The sequence below is a fragment of the Larus michahellis genome, chromosome 4, assembly GCF_964199755.1.
Source record: "Larus michahellis chromosome 4, bLarMic1.1, whole genome shotgun sequence".
NCBI classification, from domain to species: Eukaryota; Metazoa; Chordata; class Aves; order Charadriiformes; family Laridae; genus Larus; species Larus michahellis.
Genome location: NC_133899.1, coordinates 68,359,022 through 68,377,856, shown reverse-complemented (window position 1 = coordinate 68,377,856; position 18,835 = coordinate 68,359,022). Strand labels below are relative to the sequence as shown.

General features: G+C 36.4%; 1 protein-coding gene across 1 annotated transcript in view; it reads left to right on the top strand.

Moving 5' to 3' along the window:
• The window catches only part of CEP128 (centrosomal protein 128), a 132,406-nt gene extending 127,029 nt beyond the window's left edge, over positions 1 to 5,377 (top strand). Inside the window, exons 23-24 of the mRNA XM_074585431.1 lie at positions 179 to 287; positions 5,152 to 5,377. Of these exons, the coding sequence (XP_074441532.1) occupies positions 179 to 287; positions 5,152 to 5,258 (216 nt within the window). The 3' untranslated portion in view covers positions 5,259 to 5,377. The remainder of the gene's footprint in view (positions 1 to 178; positions 288 to 5,151) is intronic.
• Positions 5,378 to 18,835: the final 13,458 nt, after the last annotated feature.

Sequence of the window (18,835 nt, the reverse complement as noted above, 5' to 3'; positions counted from 1 at the left end):
TAAGCAAATTAATTTGAACCTAACTGCAAACTGAGAATTCTGAGAATTTAAATCAGTATTTTCCAGCATGTGTGAAATCACAGCATATACCTCTATGTGTGCTACTGTATGTTTTTTGTTGAAGTTTCCAGCTGCTTGATATTAACAGATAAAAATTATTTTTCTTCGGTTGTCATAGGATGTGAAAATGGATGCTGAAATTTCTGATATAGAAGTGGCTGCTCCCTCTTCTAGTTGGCAAACTCAAAATAGCTTTTTGTCCAGCTCACTGCTCTCAGATTCAGGTTGTAAGTATTGTTTCACAGAAAAAAAAAAATCTACAAGTAATGTATTGTCATCTTTTAAAGCTGTTTCCCTTGAGAGAGTAAGATACTACTTTTTGACCAAAAAAATGCTAGAACCATCTTAAGAGTCTTCCTGTGCTTTAACTTTAGATGCTGGATGGATGCCTCTGTCTAGGAAGTATTTCATTACATACCACTGATAGTTGTTTGGGTTTTTTTAACTGGGACATACAATATATTCTGTTGGTCATCCAAACCTACGCCAGAAAAAGGGCTGCACTTGATTCTGAGTCTCTGCATGAAGAATCATACCTGCGTAAGCTGTGTGTCTTTTCAGGGACCAGAGAGACATCCTTAGCCAAGGATTGTTTCCCAGATCTTTCGTTTGTACCAGTTAGTTTTGTGCTTGTGTAGCAGTTTAACAGTGAAATTTGAATTCGCTAATTCTGCTTCTACTTCAATAGTTTTTTTTAACTATTTTTTCTATCCTCTAGTGGTATACAACTTGTGGTCATGCATGATACAGCTAGGAACTGCTCGGTGACAGATAGGATACATTAGATCTTTAGCTGGTACAGGCACACCTTTGCATGAGTGTCAAAACTAGCTTTAAAACAAAAAGGTTTTTAAGGTTTTTCTGAGCATATCAGCACATGGATATCAGAATACTTTTCTTCAGAAGGATATCGCCTTCCATTCCTTTTCAATGTAGCCAGTTTGTGTACTGGGAACCCATTCAGTAAGTTGCATTCTGTGGAATGGGAAGTCCTATTTCAGGCTTCATTGCACTTTCAAACCTTTGCATCTTAGAATGAGTGCTGCAGTACTTTAGTGCTCACCAGTAAGTCCTGAGTTGATCTGATGAGGTTAAAGATAATTGGTTTCTTTTCCTTTCAGAATCTGTGGGTTGTGATTACTATCTGTTTGCAGAGCATACTGAATAACAGTAACGTGACTAAAGCAAAAGAGCAAATGCCTCCATCTCATCTGTACTTCAGGAACAGTTTCCCCTGACTCAGAGCTGGTTTTCCATTTTCCCTAACCTCATCCCTGTCAAAGTCTTGCAAGTCAAAGTATAGCTCAACCTGGTTGGGGGATAGAAAAGAAATAACCCATACCTTGTAGGCGTGTTGGACTAGATGACCTCCAGTGGTCCCTTCCAACTTCAACAATGCTGTGATTCCACTGGAAAAACTTGCTGAAATTTAAAGATACAGCATAAATGTTACTAAAATATTACAGTATCTTTATATTGTTTAACCAGAATGGAACTTGCTAGGACTTTGTTACTTTAGTACATTTAAAACAATTTTAGGCAGTTGTCAGAGAAATAGGATCCATGTGCTCTGAATACCAGTATGATTCAAATGATTTTTACCAGCACTAAGCTTTCTGGAGGTAAAAAAATAAATGATGAATGAAAGACTGTAGTGATTCAATGTTGATCATTATGAAATATTTGCAAAGTCTTCGGCGTTTCAGCAAGGCTCCTTTTGAAACCACGTTCAGGCATGGCTGAGGGACCTTTTTTTTTTTTTTCTTGCTTAAAACTTTAGGAAGGTATTTTCCACATCATGAATTAAGCTGATTTTCATATTTCATATTTTCCGAATCCCAGAATGGTGCTGAGAGTGTTTTTAGTTTTGTTCTTTTGCCCAGATGGTAAAAAGCTATTTTAAACAATAATATTTTTTTAAAAAAAAAGAAAAAAAAGTAAGAAAACAGTGAATGTGTTTCACTTTTTCCTATTTGTTTTTAAGGGAAAGGAACTGCATACAGACATCTTCAGAGTTTTCTTTAGAGTTTTAGTTTCTTACTTGTATTCTATAAAAATCCATTAGTCAAATCTTCTGAGGCTAAACCAGAGAAGTAGGCATAGAATATTTTTCCTATCACTGATTTGATTTGACTAGGATAGAATTGGGTGGTATTGTTAATTTCTCACTTTCTGATTCTTTTCTCCGAAGATTTGGTGCTATTATATGTTCTTTATGCTTAGAAAGTAAATATGAGAGCAAGTCAGGTGCCTGTTGGAGATGCCTGATGTCATTTTAGATGTCCTCCAATATGCTTCCAGCTGTCATTCCAGGAAAGAATAGGTTTCCCATCAGTCCCATCACATCTTTCGCAGCCCTTTGTGAATGTCAGCGATAGTTTATGGGACTAAGGTGTGTGAATTATTCCATAGACTTTGGGTAGTGACTAAATGTTTTCCCTTCATGCTGCACCTGATCTCCACCAGTCAAATGTGTATTTTGATGTTGGTGCTGTAGTTCTTGAGGACAGTGAAAATTCTGCAGCGGTATTAACATTAAGGAGCTTTTCTTGTAATTGTCAGTGAGTGGCAAATGATAAAATCAGCTACTTCAGTCATGTTAGTCACATAAATGCCACGAACTTTTAATTTCAGTAATGATATTAATGAGTTATAATTTGAGACTTTGACAGCAAAGTATAATTTGAAGTTTTTTGCTCCCAAACTTCCTGTAGCTTTTAATAAATCTATCTACCTATACATGTCATCACCTATTTTTCTGTGATTAATTTTTCTCCTTACTTCTTCAGAATCAGAAGAATGGACATTATTTTTTTTTCATTTACCTTTTGGAGCAGTTCGCAAGCCTTTGTGACTTAATGTTTCCCCACTCCATCTCTCTTAAATTCATGAAACCTATAGAGTTAATTATGGAGTCAATGAGTAGTACTAGAAGCTCCCTTCCCAATGTGGGTCTCTCATGACTTGTGGAGAGCACCAGGGAGGAGAGCAGACATGTTTGATGTAATTTAATTTATCTGCGAGAGAGATCCTGGGATTTAAGTTTAAAATTGGTTGAAGAAAGAGAGACAAAAAAGTATGAAAAAATAAATAAGGGAAAAACAATCTGCTTCCATATATATATTTAGCAAAAAAGTTGCCAATGCAGCAGGCAGTTAAAGAGAAAAGTAATTAACATTGACATTCTGTTTTATGTTTGGTCTTCATGTTTCTGGTGAAATTTCTGCAATTATAACAGCTTTTCCATAACAAACTATTTTAAATATGCCGTGGGAATGAACTTTTTTTTCTATACACATTTTCTGAGAGAGGAAGAAGTCTAACTGAGAAAATAATTTATACAAGGAAGCATTCATTAGACATGGTTTGCAATCTGGTTTATTACCAGACCAAAACGTTTGGTCTACAAAGTCACTACTAGTTGTTATCTAAAGAATAATCCTCAGAAATTGTTTTTCATGGCCACTGTATTTTTCTTAAATTTCATATTACAAAATTCCTTAGAGTTACACATGCTTTGCATTAGCTTTGTGAATTGGGTCCTGCCTTTCTCTTTGAACAGTTCATCACTTCAAGGTTTTAACCTGGATGGTTTCCCAGAAGCCATATGGCTTTCAGGCTTTCTATTGTTGTTAGGAATTTATGTTCCAGGGCTTCATAAGCTGTGACTTTATGGAGAAGAAAATAGCCACCAGTTTTCCCAACTTCTGTAGGTGGGATCACGGTCTTCTCTGACCATTTGGCTCTGGCGATACACAACACTTTTGTGTCAACATGGTATATAGTAGGAGTGATATCATGGTTGATTAACAACAAGTTGCCCTGAATGCTGATTTTATTGTCATATCAATTAACTCCTGCAGTGTATGCTGATGTCTGTCTTTATCGCCCTACTTTTTCATAAGTTCTTAAGACTATTTGTATTGACATTTATAAATAAGTAACTTAATTACAAGTAAAAAGACTGTAACATCATGATGCTGTGGGACACCATTCTAGAACAAAACCTTCTAAGGCTGCTCAAGGATAGCAACCTGGAATGCTTGGAAGCTTGACGTCATCGCTTTGAAAAATGCAAATTGGTTTAGTTTAGCAATGAATTTCCTTTATGATTTTTCACTTTACTTTGAATACAAACCACAGGAGTATACAGTAGCATAGTTTTGGAACAATACTGAAAACTTTATGCTGAAAAATGATAACTCACTATTATACTAATGTCCCGAACGCAGTGATTTCATTCTCCTCCTGAAAGTGAAAACATCTCATTCCTACTAATCAAACTGTGAAGACTTGCTCCCTGTGAAATAACTTTTGGTTATATATTGCTACAATTTTACTGGACTATTAAAACATTGCACTCTGGGTATTTATTATAAACAATCAGGAAGGAACATTTTTCTTAGACGCTTATGATATAAGGAAGGCCATTAGAGAAGAAGGGTATGTTGTATAAGCTGGTGCTCACTTTCTTCCCCTTAATTTCTGTCTTTTGTTAAATAATTGCTAGATATTTGGATATTTAAATTTTTTTTCCTCCAGCACTTTATCATAAGATGTTCTTTCAGTTTGTATTGTCTATATTTTGATGCAATATAAAGTATTTAGAGATAAGCATTATGTATGCAGCCTGCTGTGAGGGTATATACACAGTATGGCATCCTGTGAACACCTGCTCAGTGTCACTTGTTGACTTCAGTCCATGCTATTGGTAAAGATATTCCTTTGGGAATTTTCTTTGTAAACAATTTTGTTTTAAACAAAAATACTGGACAATTAAATGGAAACTAAATGTTAGTGGAATTATCAATTATTTTTTTAAAATGCAGTTTACATTTCTTCTGTATAAGAAAGCTCTTGGCCATGCCTGTATTATATATATTAAAATCTGTTTCTCTAGAAAAATAAGTCAGTTTCTCAATTCATAGCAGTATGAATATTGAATAATTATTAATGCCGTGTTACTTGCTGTGTAAATTATAATATTGTATAATGAAGTATATGTTTCATATAAACATGGATAGTCAATCAGCAAAATCTATGTGTTTCTCTGAAGATGTTTAATTAATTTTTTGTCTGACTTATTTCTAGCGCTTAGGAAAAGAATGGTTCCTTTTGATAAAAGTGGCACCAAGGAAGATTCCATTAATATTGCTGTCAGTGAAATGAAGCTGCAAGCAGAAAGAAGGAAGCAGTAGAACATTTTACAAAAACATGCCAGCTTTCTCTGTGGTAAATTCCATTCCACTCTTTTTTTGGTTTTGAACAGTAGTAATTCCATCTGCTATAGGAGTGATGCACCCTTAATGATTCAACTGTTGCCAAACGCTTAAATGAAAAAGCATCAGGAGTGAATCTAATGAACTCTTGTGATAATTTATGTAACTTCTACACCAAAGGTTTTCTGGGATTATGCTATTCTCTTGTATTTGTTTCTGCAGTCCTCTTAAACTAAATTTATTGTATTCCTGAAATATTATGAAAGACCTGTGACATTAATCTTTGCTATGAGCTTATTTACCCCTGTACAGGAATTATTCTGACATTTGTTTTTTTATAACATTTAATAACATTATTAATAATGAAAAAATATTCAGAAATTACCTTTGTCCTAATATTTATTATGAGAGTCATTATACAGTGTTGTGCAGACACATTTGTGATTTAAGGTTCTTCAGTTTGCAACAATCATTTAAGAAAGAAGCAATAAATATTAAACAAAACCAAATTTCCTGAAAATTAGTGGAAATTCGCCTAATGATTTCAGGCTCAGCATATATTTGTAATTATTCTTCCGACCAGAACAGTTTTATCAGACGACCCCTGGTAAGGCACTTAACAGCACCTGCATCTCACCCATCTGTATTAAGCATGTTGAAGGACACTGCTATGTGGCTGTGCAAATTTTAATAGCAGGGTTTAATGATCAGTTATTTATTCTGTTTTGCTCTCTATTAGAAGAGATGTGTCATATTGTACAGTTGTATTTGTTCAGATATCTCTATGCTAGACAAATCCTATACAATTCTGCGTTAGTGTGGTCTCAAACAGCACAACACAGCAGAATTTTCTGCAGCCAAAAGAAATGCACATGTTTCTGATGGTCCTTGTTTTATTCTCCTCTCTAGCGCTTCTGGTTGAATCACTACTACTGTGCCTTAAAAAAATTGCCAAATCTATCAGAGTGCTGTAGCAACATGAACATCATTTTGTTTTGTAGGCTTCTTTCATATTTAGGAAGCCTACTGCTTCTCTGAAACGCTGTCTTAGCACTGTAGGTGTCTCAGGCTTAATTCTCAGGTCACTATGTGCCACCTGAATTTATTTTCTGAAGGAGTGTTCTGCAGTCCTAGTGGGTTCTCTGGGCAGTGCACTTACTGGACAATCCCCTCCTATTCAGCCTGTTTCAAACAGAACTTCTTGTTGAGAATATCAAAATCAGACAAGGAAATGAGAAAATAATGGCATTCATTTTCCTTTCATTTTCTATACACTTAAATTATTTAAAACTTTTTTTAAAAAATCTAATTTGGTTAAAAAGTTTCCTTTACCTTTTGCGTGTGTATAATGCTGTGCATTGTAGTGCTGGCATTGGCTTTTTGCAGACTTCTGGCACATCTGCTCATTCAGAAGGTCAAGAAAGCAAAACAGGCACATCCATCTCTTCTGATCTCAACAACAAGGACAGGGCCAAGATAAAAACATAAATAAATAAACTTCTACTCTGGAGAAGACAGGACAAATAGAAACCTGTTTGTGTCAAGGTCTACAAAGAGTGTGGCTGTATGAAGCAGTGTTTAGCTCAAGCCACAGTTACCATAAACTGAACTTACTTTAAGTGTCTCCAACATTTGTAATTTATTTTTTTAATTAGATCAGAGCACAGCTGGAAATACGGTGTTTAAAATACTTTAGCTGGTTTGCCTGGTGAAATATTAACAAATTGCAAAATAAAATATCACCAGCTTGCAGACTTTATGGTACCTACAAATTATGGCTAAAAATATAGAAAGGTCATTTTTAAATATATTATAAAACAGTAAATCATGCTCTCAAAACACCTCGTGTTGTAACGAGGTCTGATGCATGGATTGATGATGGATAAATGTATGCCCAACCCACTTTACTAAAGTTGAAACGACTTTTGAGGTAAAGCGCCTGTTGGTCAATGAATGGGGCTTTAAGAGTCTCAGCTGAAAAGTAATACACAGACAAATAATGTCCTCTCTTTTTCCTAAGGAATTTGTAATAATCTAGATATTGATTACTCTTACCATTTTATCCATTTATACATTTTTTCCTCACTTCTAACTCAGAAACCTGAAGTATATTTCCTTAAAACTGCATCACTACTGCTTTATAGTGTTAGAAAACTAAGGATAAGCAGCCTGAACTCCCTCATTATTGCATCAAGTATTGAATCGATTTTTGTACAATGCAGGACAGAAATGTATACTAGGTGAAAAATTTTGGCTTTAAGACTTTAAATATGCTCAGTGCTTAGAATATTTGCCTTTGGCCATGTGACTGGGTTTTCAGCAGAGTTTTACATCCTTTTTTTAAAAATTTCTAAAAGGGCTGGGGGAACAGAAGGGAAGAATTCAAACCACAAAAAAAAAAAAAAAAAAAAAAAGAGGCATTTGTAATGAGTAGGCTTACGGACTCCAAAGCCAGGAAATTCTTTCTTAAATTTACCCTCTTGGCGTGGCAGTCCAGATAGCATGTAATATTTGTCTCTCTTCCACCTTTGATAGAGGTTCATATTACAAAGTGAATTTTGTTTCCTTTTTACTGAAGGCTAAAGTTCCGTTCATGACATTATGTGCAACTGTCCCTTTGTGGTTTAAGAAATAATATTTTTTCCATATTGGCCTGAAATAAAATTCCTCTGACCAGTTTCAGTTTTTAAAGTAGAAAAACAGATAATTTCTTAATAAAACAATTTGTATATTTCAGATCTTAAAAATTGCTGTCCCTTCGGGTAATCAGATTTTTTTAAATACTTTAACCCTTTAATGACCTTTTCCTAGATTCTTGCCCAAAGCAGTAGTTTTCAGTAATCAAAAAATGTGGTATCACACCTACAAATGGTGGTTTATTTCTTTGTTCTCTTCAGCATTTGGTAAATCAGGCAGCTTTGTATGTGTGTACTAAGTACATACAGATTTAACAAGCGGATATCAGGCATCCGTGGTTTTTTTCATGCTGTCCTAAAACACAGTGGTTCAATATTGTGCTTTCAGAAATGCACTGGCTGCTTATTTCAGCATCAAGTAATTGTCACTTGAATAACCTTTAAATTTTATGCCCTTCATTTCCTTTATGTGGATTTAAGAGTATTTATTTTTCATAACTTTTGAGATGGTACTTACTAAACGTTCAAAAGAATTTCTTTCTATTATGTAACTATGTCATCCTAAGAAGAAACGTCAAAATAAAAATAAAACTTAGTCCAGGATAAAAAATAAAATTTTACAGTGTAAACCAAATCAATTTCCTTACATTTACTTCTCAAATTTTTGATGGAAGTCAGTCTTTGGTGGTGGTGAAAGTACTCCTCGGATATTCAAACCTCAGCCACATTTTTACTAGCTATCCCACCAAAATAAATACAGAAGATATATTAAAATACCTTACTACAAAGAAAATACTATTCTAAAATCCACTTTTGAGCTAAGGAATTTGCATATCAGTTCATCTCTGGCTTACAAGGTGTAGTCTCTGCACTGTGCAGCACTGAATGGAGCACTGAGTGGATTTTTCATGAATGAAAATGCCACTATTACCCTAAAAATAAACAAGTAGGTATTTTTGTAACAATGCTACCATTTTTATGGCTAAAAATTAGACATATGAAACCTTAATGCATTCTCATATCTACAACACGCATAAGAATTAATTCATAAATTTATGTGGGGCTGCTTGTTACAGTCGAATTTTAGCATGGCTGTGAACTCTTCGTGTTCCAAGTGTGTTGGTAATACATTTCTCTCTCTCTAAGCCCTGTCTTCACCTCACAGAAGTAATTGATGCTGATGTCAATGTGAGCTGCAGGCCAATATCTAGGGATGCAGCCTTGTCAAAAATGGGTGTGTAGGAGGACGTCACACAAATTCCTGTGGTTTTGATATAATTGTAGTATTTAGAAGCAGATGCAGAGGAAAACTAGCAGTAGAAGGAATGGAAAACAGCTCATGATTAAATCAAAATTTCAGAACGCTTTTATTCTTGGTGCCTTAATTTAAAAACTGCTTTAGAGCTAGTATTTACATATAAATAAAAGTGGTCCCTAAATAAAATTCCATTTTGGATAATTTTTTTTTTAACATACTATAAAATACTTTCTATTCTAGCACAACTCATCCCAACTCTTTACTATAAGGATGTCTAGGCTATTGAGGGCTGGAGCACCTATGCTATGAGGACAGGCTGAGAGAGTTGGGGCTGTTCAGCCTGGAGAAGAGAAGGCTCCAGGGAGACCTTATAGCAGCCTTCCAGTACCTAAAGGGGGCCTACAGGAAGGATGGGGAGCGTAATGCTAGGACAAGGGGTAACAGGTTTAAACTGAAAGAGGGGAGATTTAGATTAGATATGAGGAAGAAATTCTTTACTGTGAGGGTGGTGAGACACTGGAACAGGTTGCCCAGAGAAGTTGTGGATGCCCCATCCCTGGAATTGTTCAAGGCCAGGCTGGATGGGGCTTTGAGTACCCTGGTCTAGTGGGAGGTGTCCCTGCCCATGGCAGAGGGTTGGAACTAGATGATCTTTAAGGTCCCTTCCAACCCAAACCATTCTATGATTCTATGATTGTGAGTATGAACTGTATCGCTTTTCTATGTAAAGAACTAAATTAGATTTTAAATCTGAAAAACATTTTTGTGCTGTATACAGAAGTACAGCAGACCAGCATCTGATAACCTCGGTCTTTCAAAAATCCGTAAACTAATGCCTCTGGGAATGTTGACAACAAAAATGAAAGAGATTGCTGTGGCTAAAATACAGCAACATCCAGCAATTATCATTTGTGCTAACAACAATAGGTCTCAAGTTTCTAAAGCAAAAGTTGTACATCTGCCATTTCTCAGGCTGTAAGAATGAGATTTTGTTTTCTCTTGCCTTAACAGTGGCAAAATCTGTAATATCACGTGCCTTGAGAAAATATGCAGTGATGGTATTTTTAGATTTCTAGTCATTTTATTTAGGTACCTACTTGGTGCTATTTGGAACTCAATATTTTTGGGATCCGATTGTTAACGTGTTTTCATTAAAGTATTAAATTTAAATGCAAGAATTGCATAAAGATATTCTCTTTTTAAGATAATTCTGCTATCTTTATTTAGGAACGTGCCTCCTTAATAGGTGTCTTGCTTGAATAAGTTCAGCAAATTGTTCCTGAGTTGCCTGTTACTTTCAACTGTCTTCAGACCAGGGTTGTTTTGATCTTAGACTGCTTTTCTCATCTGCCATCTACAGTGCATTAGTATGTCAGAAGACGTACCATCATTTCTTCACTTACCCCATGTCAGTAATTTTGGTGGTTGATATGCCCAGGGAATAACATTAATTTTGAAGGCAGCTGAATATCTTTTCATATGAATTCTGCCACTCTTGTTTGTTTACTAAAATAAAACCTACTTGTGAAACTGACTAACATCAGATCACATACTGCCTAATTTTAAAGATTATCCCACAGGCAAAAGTAAATGTGTCTTACTACATTTGTCTAGATTTTCTAAATGCTACCCATTCATTCTACTATCAGTTTGTAGAAGAAAATAGCGAAGGATAGATTGAAATATTATTAATTCCAGAAAAAGAGGCTACAACTAATTTGGGAGATCTGCCCAAGTGCTTAGTCTAGAACCTACAAAAACTCATATCACAAAGTGTATTTCTTCAGTGTGTCAATATCAAATTGCCATCAGTAGAAATAGTTGATGACGTCTAAAATATGTCTGAGAAGCGACAATGGAATTTGCTAAAGTTGATCATAGAGTCGTTTAGGTTGGAAAAGAACTTTTGAGGTCATCAAGTCCAACTGATCATACAGTATCATTCTACAAATGTGGATTTCTGTGTCACTCACATTGTTATACCAGCATTGAACTACGAAGCCAGGCCAGTTTATGTTATGGCATTAGGCTCTTCACAGAAGCCACCGGTTTTGTACTTAGTGTGGAAAACGATGAAGATGAGCTGTGTTTTACTGCTGGCCAAAAGAACAGTTTGCATCTGTGGCATAAGCTGTTTTGTGTATGGAGCTCGATGAGTGCACCATTTTTAATGAGGCTTTCGCTGCTGGGTGCAGCACTGATAACACAGTCTCATCCAAAGAGCTGCAACCATGAAGGCGACATGTAGCTGGCAGAATTTTTGTTACATGTTTTGACTAACAGAATGTCAACAGGTCCATCAGAAACCATGGAGCTGTTAGTTTTGTCTTCACTGGAGAGGTCTCCAGTGCAGACGTAAAGCTGGAAAATGCAGAAACCTTAGCGAGTGTGAGCTACATCAGCGGTGAGGCGCACTACCCATGCAATGTGAATCTCTTAGCGTGTTGTCCATTGATTGATTAGAGGTCTATGAATTAACAATAAAAAAAGTGTGACAAATTATTCTTATTTGGTAGATAAAAAATCTGTGAAAATGGAAAAATTGAGTATCAAAGTCATGAAACACTTTATTTTTCCAGAATGCAAGTAATTTCTTAAACGTCACTAGTGACAGCCTTTTATAAACTGTCTTTGAAGCCCTGGAATATATTAATCAACAGACATTGATCCCTCTTCATGTCATCTCATTGTGAGAGACTTACTCGCTTTGATTTAGACTTAATCGTGTCCCATACTTTGGGAAATTCTGTTATGTGTACTGTGCACTGAATCTCAGACTTGAACTAATTCCATTGGCGATAGCTGATGTGCTACATTTGGAGTGCTGGCTGGTCATTGTATTTTAATAAATAGATCAGGTGTTCAAATTTCAGCCTCAGTATTATGTTACCAAAAGAGAGTCACAAATAGATAAACATTTAGACTGTAGGTAAGAGTGTCCATTCAGTGTATTACTGTTGTTTGAAGATGAATCACTTTTGAAGCTGAAATTTCTATATGGGCTTAATAGCAAATGATGACTTTTTAATTTTTTCTTTCCTTGGAGAGTGTGAGAAAAAAATATGTTAGTCACTTTTGAGTTCTGGAACATTTTGTCATTTTATACTGGCAGATTCTATTTAATTTGGGGGTTACTAAAAAAAGCAGATAATTCTGGTACCTCATTACACGCACTCCTAATTAAGTTAGTGGATGCATGAGTCTTTTGCCCCCAGGTCTTTTGTTTTCATTTGATTTCAATGACATAGAGTGTTTTTTACATTTAGTATTCTAAAACTGGAACAATATTAGTCTTGTGATCTAGCATTTAGGTTGGGAAATTCAAAAACTAAGATTGCTCAGGCATCTTGTACATGTGACACTGAACGTATTACATCAAATTTACCGGTCAGCTACTACCACTGCAGTACACTGTAAAGTGACCTTAAAGAATCTACAGAATTTCAACAAGTTACACAGATGCAGGATGTCTCTGCACTGCTGTGAAGTCAGAAAGGTCGGTTTAATACTTCTAAACCTTGTTGTACCTGTTAATGTAATGGAGATAGGCATAGTAGAATGAAATTCCTCAATGTGCAATTATTTCCTGACATAAAGTCCTTGAAAGACCTTTGCCAGTAGTTAAGCAAGGAGTCCAGCTCCTGATTTAATATAAAAGGCTCCCTGACCACATTCCCATGTAAGCTCAACTCTCAGCAGGGTATTAGGGACATCTGTGTGAAAAAATGTGTAGCTGTCTTGTCTTTGTTAAATTTTCATCTTATTTATCCTTTCTTATGAGTTACGTTCTGTGCGTACGTATAAACATGCTGCTGCCTTTCCTTCCTGTGAAATGCAGTGGAGAGGGCAGCATGCTGAAGCTGACATTGTTGTAGTAACCAGAACTATGGCAGTTTCCTTCAAACTTGATTTCTGAAATGTAAAGGTGCGTAGTACCTTAAAGTACTTTAGTCGGTCTGTAGACATTGTGTATAGTCCTGTTCATATAACTACATATCTTTCTTATAGATATAGATCTGCATAAACATGTTCACACACTGTAAAACTTTACTGGTCAAAAAGAAAATTAATCTTTTGTGCTTGGAAATCCTGACTGCACGAAAGCTAGCAGAGGCCTTGTCTCTAATATCAGTGAGTTACAATTTCGGGCTGAGTTTGAGAAAAGGGGGGAAAAATATTTTCTTAACCTACTTTTTCATTACATTTTGGAGGTCTGCAAGTCTACAATATGTGCTGGCCTAATGAGCAAGAAATTCTTACTGAAAAATCCACGATCTTATAAAAATAATTTCAGAGAAAACTGTAATCATTTGGAATAATTTGACACCATCTCATTTTTCTCTCAGATTTTTTTTTCAAAATCTGAGAAATGGGATTATAAGTGCATTTGGGCTCTTTTATAAGTGCTTTTATTTTTCAAGAAGACTAAAACAAATTTAGTTACATAATGAAAACTTCTGTACTTCTAAATGGCATCAATACAAGTTTATGAAATTTGCAAAATTTGGAAATATTACAGCTCTTTGTTCCACTCTAATGCGGATTACTACAGCTTTTTCAAAATAGTGAAACCTTCTCAAAGGACAGATAGTTCATCTGTTAAGGTGTATCAATTGTATTTCACACTCACTTCTAAATGTTTTGTTTCACATCAGTTTTTCAACAAAATCTAGTCATTCATTAAGTACCTAAACTGGGGATTTTCATATGTCTAGGCAGAAGCTTCCTTAGATCTAAATATCAACACTATTTATAGACTTTTGGGGGTTTTTTTTAACAAAAGACTCACAAAATAAAACCAGTTTTGACTATTTGTTATACACTTGCTAAAAAATCTTTCTTTTTTTCGTTTTTTTTGTCCTGTAATATTTTTGTTCCGCGATAGCTTTCCCAGGTGTTTGCATTCCAGTTTTTCCATTATCTGGCATCTTTGCGGGAGGAAAAACGAACCTAGCTGTCTTGAGAATTACGAAATGAATTTAAAAAAAATATAGAATCATTTAGGTTGGAAAAGACCCTTAAGATCAAGTCCAACCAAACTACTGCTCGACTGTTACTTTCTGTGAGTTACATGGATGCACATAAAGCTAAGTCTACAATTTGCATTTTCATAACACCTCTTGAAGGTTTAGGAAGAAAGCATTGTTGTAGAAGTATAAATAAGGAGAAGCTTGTTACCATGTTGTTCTAAAGCACAGGTCCTCATCAGCCTTTGGAATTTTGTGATACTCAGTTACACACATGAGGTCTGACTCATGTGTCACGCCAGTTGTATTGTTGGGTGGCTGCATTGACTTCAGAATGCCTGTGCCTGATTTATACCTATATAAAGCCAGAATCAAATCTCGTGTACCAATCAGAATACAAAGGGCTGCGATCGTGTCAAGCGATTACAGTACAAGGCCTGTGAAAGCTGTCTATTCTGCTATGAGCTTGTTGCTGCAAACTGATAGCTTGGCACAGCGTCTGCAGGTATGTTTAAGTTTGGTTAAGGCTCTACCTGCAAAGTTCATATGTTAATTTAATGTCAACATTTGTCCCTACTTTCTGCAATCAGAATATAAACTGTTAGCCAACGAGGCAGTAACAAAAATATCAAACTTCATTACTTTTTGCTGACTTGGGACTTGCTCCAAGCCATTCCTGAAAGCCAGGTCCCAAGTGTTTATTGCATTTTGGGAGATAGTTAGTACCTTTGCAATATCAAAGTTGCTAGCTGTACTCGTAATTTAAAGTGTAGCATGAAACGTTGTCATTTTTGTAAGCTAACAAAATAAATTATTTTTCCAAGCAGTGCATAGCATCTGTATTCATTTGCCTAACACTGCCAAACTTTTGTAAAGACCTGTTTTATGTAATTGATCTTTTTTTGTGTGTGTGAAATATAGATGTGTGATCTGGATTTATGTTGTCCGATTTTGCTTTTTAACCTGCCTCTAAGAACAACAATATGCTCTTGAATTTTTTCTTTGTTTTTTTTCTTCTACTATAAAATTTGTTTAAAAACTAAGATGGTAGTTTTAGGTTGAGAGGCAGTGGTTTTCTTCGAAAGTATGTGTTTAGAACGCTTATTAGGTAAAAGATTTGTTTACCATTATGGACCAAAAAAATAAATCTGGCAACATATTAGTTGTTGTTACAATAGGGGTGGGTCTTTACATTGGCCATGAATCACTGAGTGTTTCCAGAGGTGTCCTTGAATGGGACAAGGCTGTTGTGCCTATAGTCTCTTCCATAGCGGGAACAAGATTCATTTGACTGAACTTGGGTTAGGACAGAACACGTGCCTCCATCTAAATGAAACTGCCTTTGTAGCCAACAGAGAACCTGGGATCTGTGGCATCATTCATCTCACTCCAAAGTAAACACCCAGGGTTTGATCAAATGAATTGCAGCAAACTATAGCTCTAACTATATTGACTAGATGTCTGTTTAGTAAAAAGGGAAACCAGAGAGCTCCTTAGATGCATATGACTGCATTATAGGCACAAGTCAGGCGGGGTTCACCATGTCCACCCACAGGGTGGGGGTCTATCCATCTGTGCTTCCTCTGGATTCCAGGGTAAGTTCTTTATTGCCTTAAATAAAAGACACCACTGGAGTTCAGTGGAACAGGATGCAGTTAAACATGCAAACAGAATGAGCCTTTGCAGTTTTTAATGGAAAGTTCCACAGAGATTAATTTCTATGGAGGCATTTCATGGAAAAGCAAAGCCTTGCATTATATTTTAAAATGCAAAGTAAAACCAAAAATAAAATAATATGTGTTGCATCGTTCCATATAAAGAAGTTTTCTTATGCTGGTTTCTCACGACAAGATGGCCAAACTACGGTTTCTTTATATCCTGAGAAATCACTCATTGAAAGCCTGCAATTATTTTACTAATTCAGTTCTCAATTACATATTCCCTTGCCTTTTGGAGTTAAGAGGTTTTGCATGTCTTTTACATAGTTTTGTGATCTGCAGTTGTTTTATGGCAAACATCTTTTTCCCTTCTCCGACCATTTTTTCACTGACCTTGGTGTCTGCAGAGTTGGTTCTTTCACGTACTCTCACTCCTTTCGTCCGGCTGCCTTTTTTTCCCCTTCTTAAATATGTTATCCCAGAGGCGCTACCACTGTCACTGATGGGCTTAGCCGTGGCCAGTGGCGGGTCCATCTTGGAGCCAGCTGGCATTGGCTCTGTCGGAAATGAGGGAAGTTTCTAGCAGCTTCTCACAGAAGCCACCCCTGTAGCCCCACTGCTATCAAACCCTTGCCGCGCAAACCCAATACACATCAGTATGTTGGTTTTAATTTTACCTGTAAAACTAAGGTCAGTAAGGTTGAAAAGGCAACTGATAACTTGACGGTGTCCTGTAGCTATGTCAACAGAAATCATGAACTTACAAGTTTTTGTACACACAAGCAGTATGAGAATAGGAGTTGTCACTAATGCGGTAGAAACAGCATCAAGAAGAAATTTTAATGTGAATGTTTTATATTTTCTTGAGCAGATATTTTACAGAAATATATTTTGAATACATTCTTGCATTAAAAAAAAAAAAAAAGATGTTTGAAAGAACACTTAGTAACTGACATCAACTAATTCTATCTTTTCATTGGATGTAAAAAAGTGATCTTTGGCTCCAGTTACTGCTAGCCCACTGCTAATCCCATTTTATGGGGTTTTAGGGGTGGGTTGGCCTAAAATATGTTAAGTCGTAATAGGTCTCAGCTGAGATTATTTAAAACAAAAAGCATAAGGATTTTGGCCATCACTTTTCTTGATAGACTTCTCAACAATTTTTGCCAGCTTCCATGATTTAACTCCAATTTAATTTGTTATGTACATTTTTCTACCCTCTGGCATTTCACTGACATATGGAATACTTTCTTCACCAACCACAAAGTTTCCTTTGTTGCCTCTGTCTCTAATGCCTACCCATAAGGTTTCAGCCTGCTCATGGCTATTCTTCAGAGACAGCTCTTCACACTCTGTCTATTTCTTGATGTAGAGGGCAACCCCTCCACCGCTTCTTCCTCACCTGTCCCTTCTGAACAGTTTGTAGCCATCGATAGCCACACTCCAGTCATGGGATTCGTCCCACCAAGTTTCAGTAGTGGCAACTAGGTTGTAGCTTTCTAGCAGCATGGTGGCTTCCAACAACGCCTGTTTGTTGCCCATGCTGCATGCATTGGTGTAGAGGCACCTCAGCTGGGCTGCCAGTCATGTCACCTTTTTAGATGTGTCACCTCACTTCCTTTCAAGTATTTCAGTGGTGCGTCCCTGTTGGCTCCTCTTACCTCAGGAGCCCCTGGCTCATCTCGTTAAGACTTCAAGTGTGCTGCAGTGTATCCAGCATGTCTCAGAGCCCCTAGCTAGCACCCCGTCCCTCCAACCTTGGCATGTCATCCCACAGTTAGTCACGGGCAAGCCTGATACTGTCCCCTTCCCGCTTCAAGTCTAGTTTAAAGCTCTGTCAATGAGCCCCACTAGCTCATGAGCAAAGGCCCTCTTCCCCCTCTGAGAAAGGTGAATCCTACCTGACGCCAGCAAGGCTGGTGCCGTGTAGACCATCCCATTATTGAAAACCCCAACATTCTAGCAGTGACACCAGCCACAAAGTATTGCAGTTCCACTGTAAGGCACAGAGCCATAGGAAACCTGGCTTTATTAATTCCAGAACTGCTTGGATTTCTTACACCATTTTCCCTAAGATGAATTTGTAGTTGGTAACGGGTGAGCATGAACATGTTTTCAAGTGGTTCTAAAGAGAGGGGAAAAAACCACTACCCAAACAAACTATTATTTTCTAAATCTTCCCACTGCTTCTGAAGGTCAAATTTTAAGTACAAATCCGTTTTGTTTTGGTTTGTGTTTTTTTGTTTGTTTTGTTTTATGTAATATATGTCGGCTGGTATTTTTATCTTGCAGTGGAACAAAGAGCAACTTCAACTCTAAGATACTGGGTTTTGCCAGATTTTTTAAAAGAAGTAAAATTTAAAAAAAAAATAGGTGACCCCTATATATGCTGTAACTTCTAAAATACTGTACATTTACTTTGCTTGTATAAATTTCTTAGTAATGTTTATTTCCAATGTTTCTTATTTCCATCTGCAGCTTCCAATGCAAATGGTATAAGCAAAGCAGTTACATTATGTTTTAAAATGTTTTTTAAGGTCAGTGCTTAATTAAAGTCACAGGTACTCCAGAGAGAACATGATGGAATTTTGCTGGAACTTTATAAGGAGAGTTACAAAAAGAATAAAAAATAGTCGTAGGAATCCACAATGAAAAAATAAAAAGCCAGGAACATCCTATTATATAGAGTTTGCATTACTAAACCACTTAGTTAGGAATCAGAATCCCATTGTATTAAAAACCACAAAAAGAAGAAAACTTACTAAAGGTGCCTTTAAGAAGCTTTTAAAAGTAGAAATGTATATGCAAATTTTGTATCTGGTTTTTTTCAACTCATCTTTCCTAAATAATGGGCTGTAGAATTCTCCCAGGAATCAACAGGTATGGAAGAAAGGTATTTCAGAACCACTGGAAATTTTGGATGGGGATCAGCTTTAATTGGGGCTGTCTTGTATTGGTGGCCTGTAGCATGGTGTTATGGCCTAGTGTACTGTCCAAAGTAATGAGGCATCTCTTGGCTGCTTTTGAAGGAGGTAAC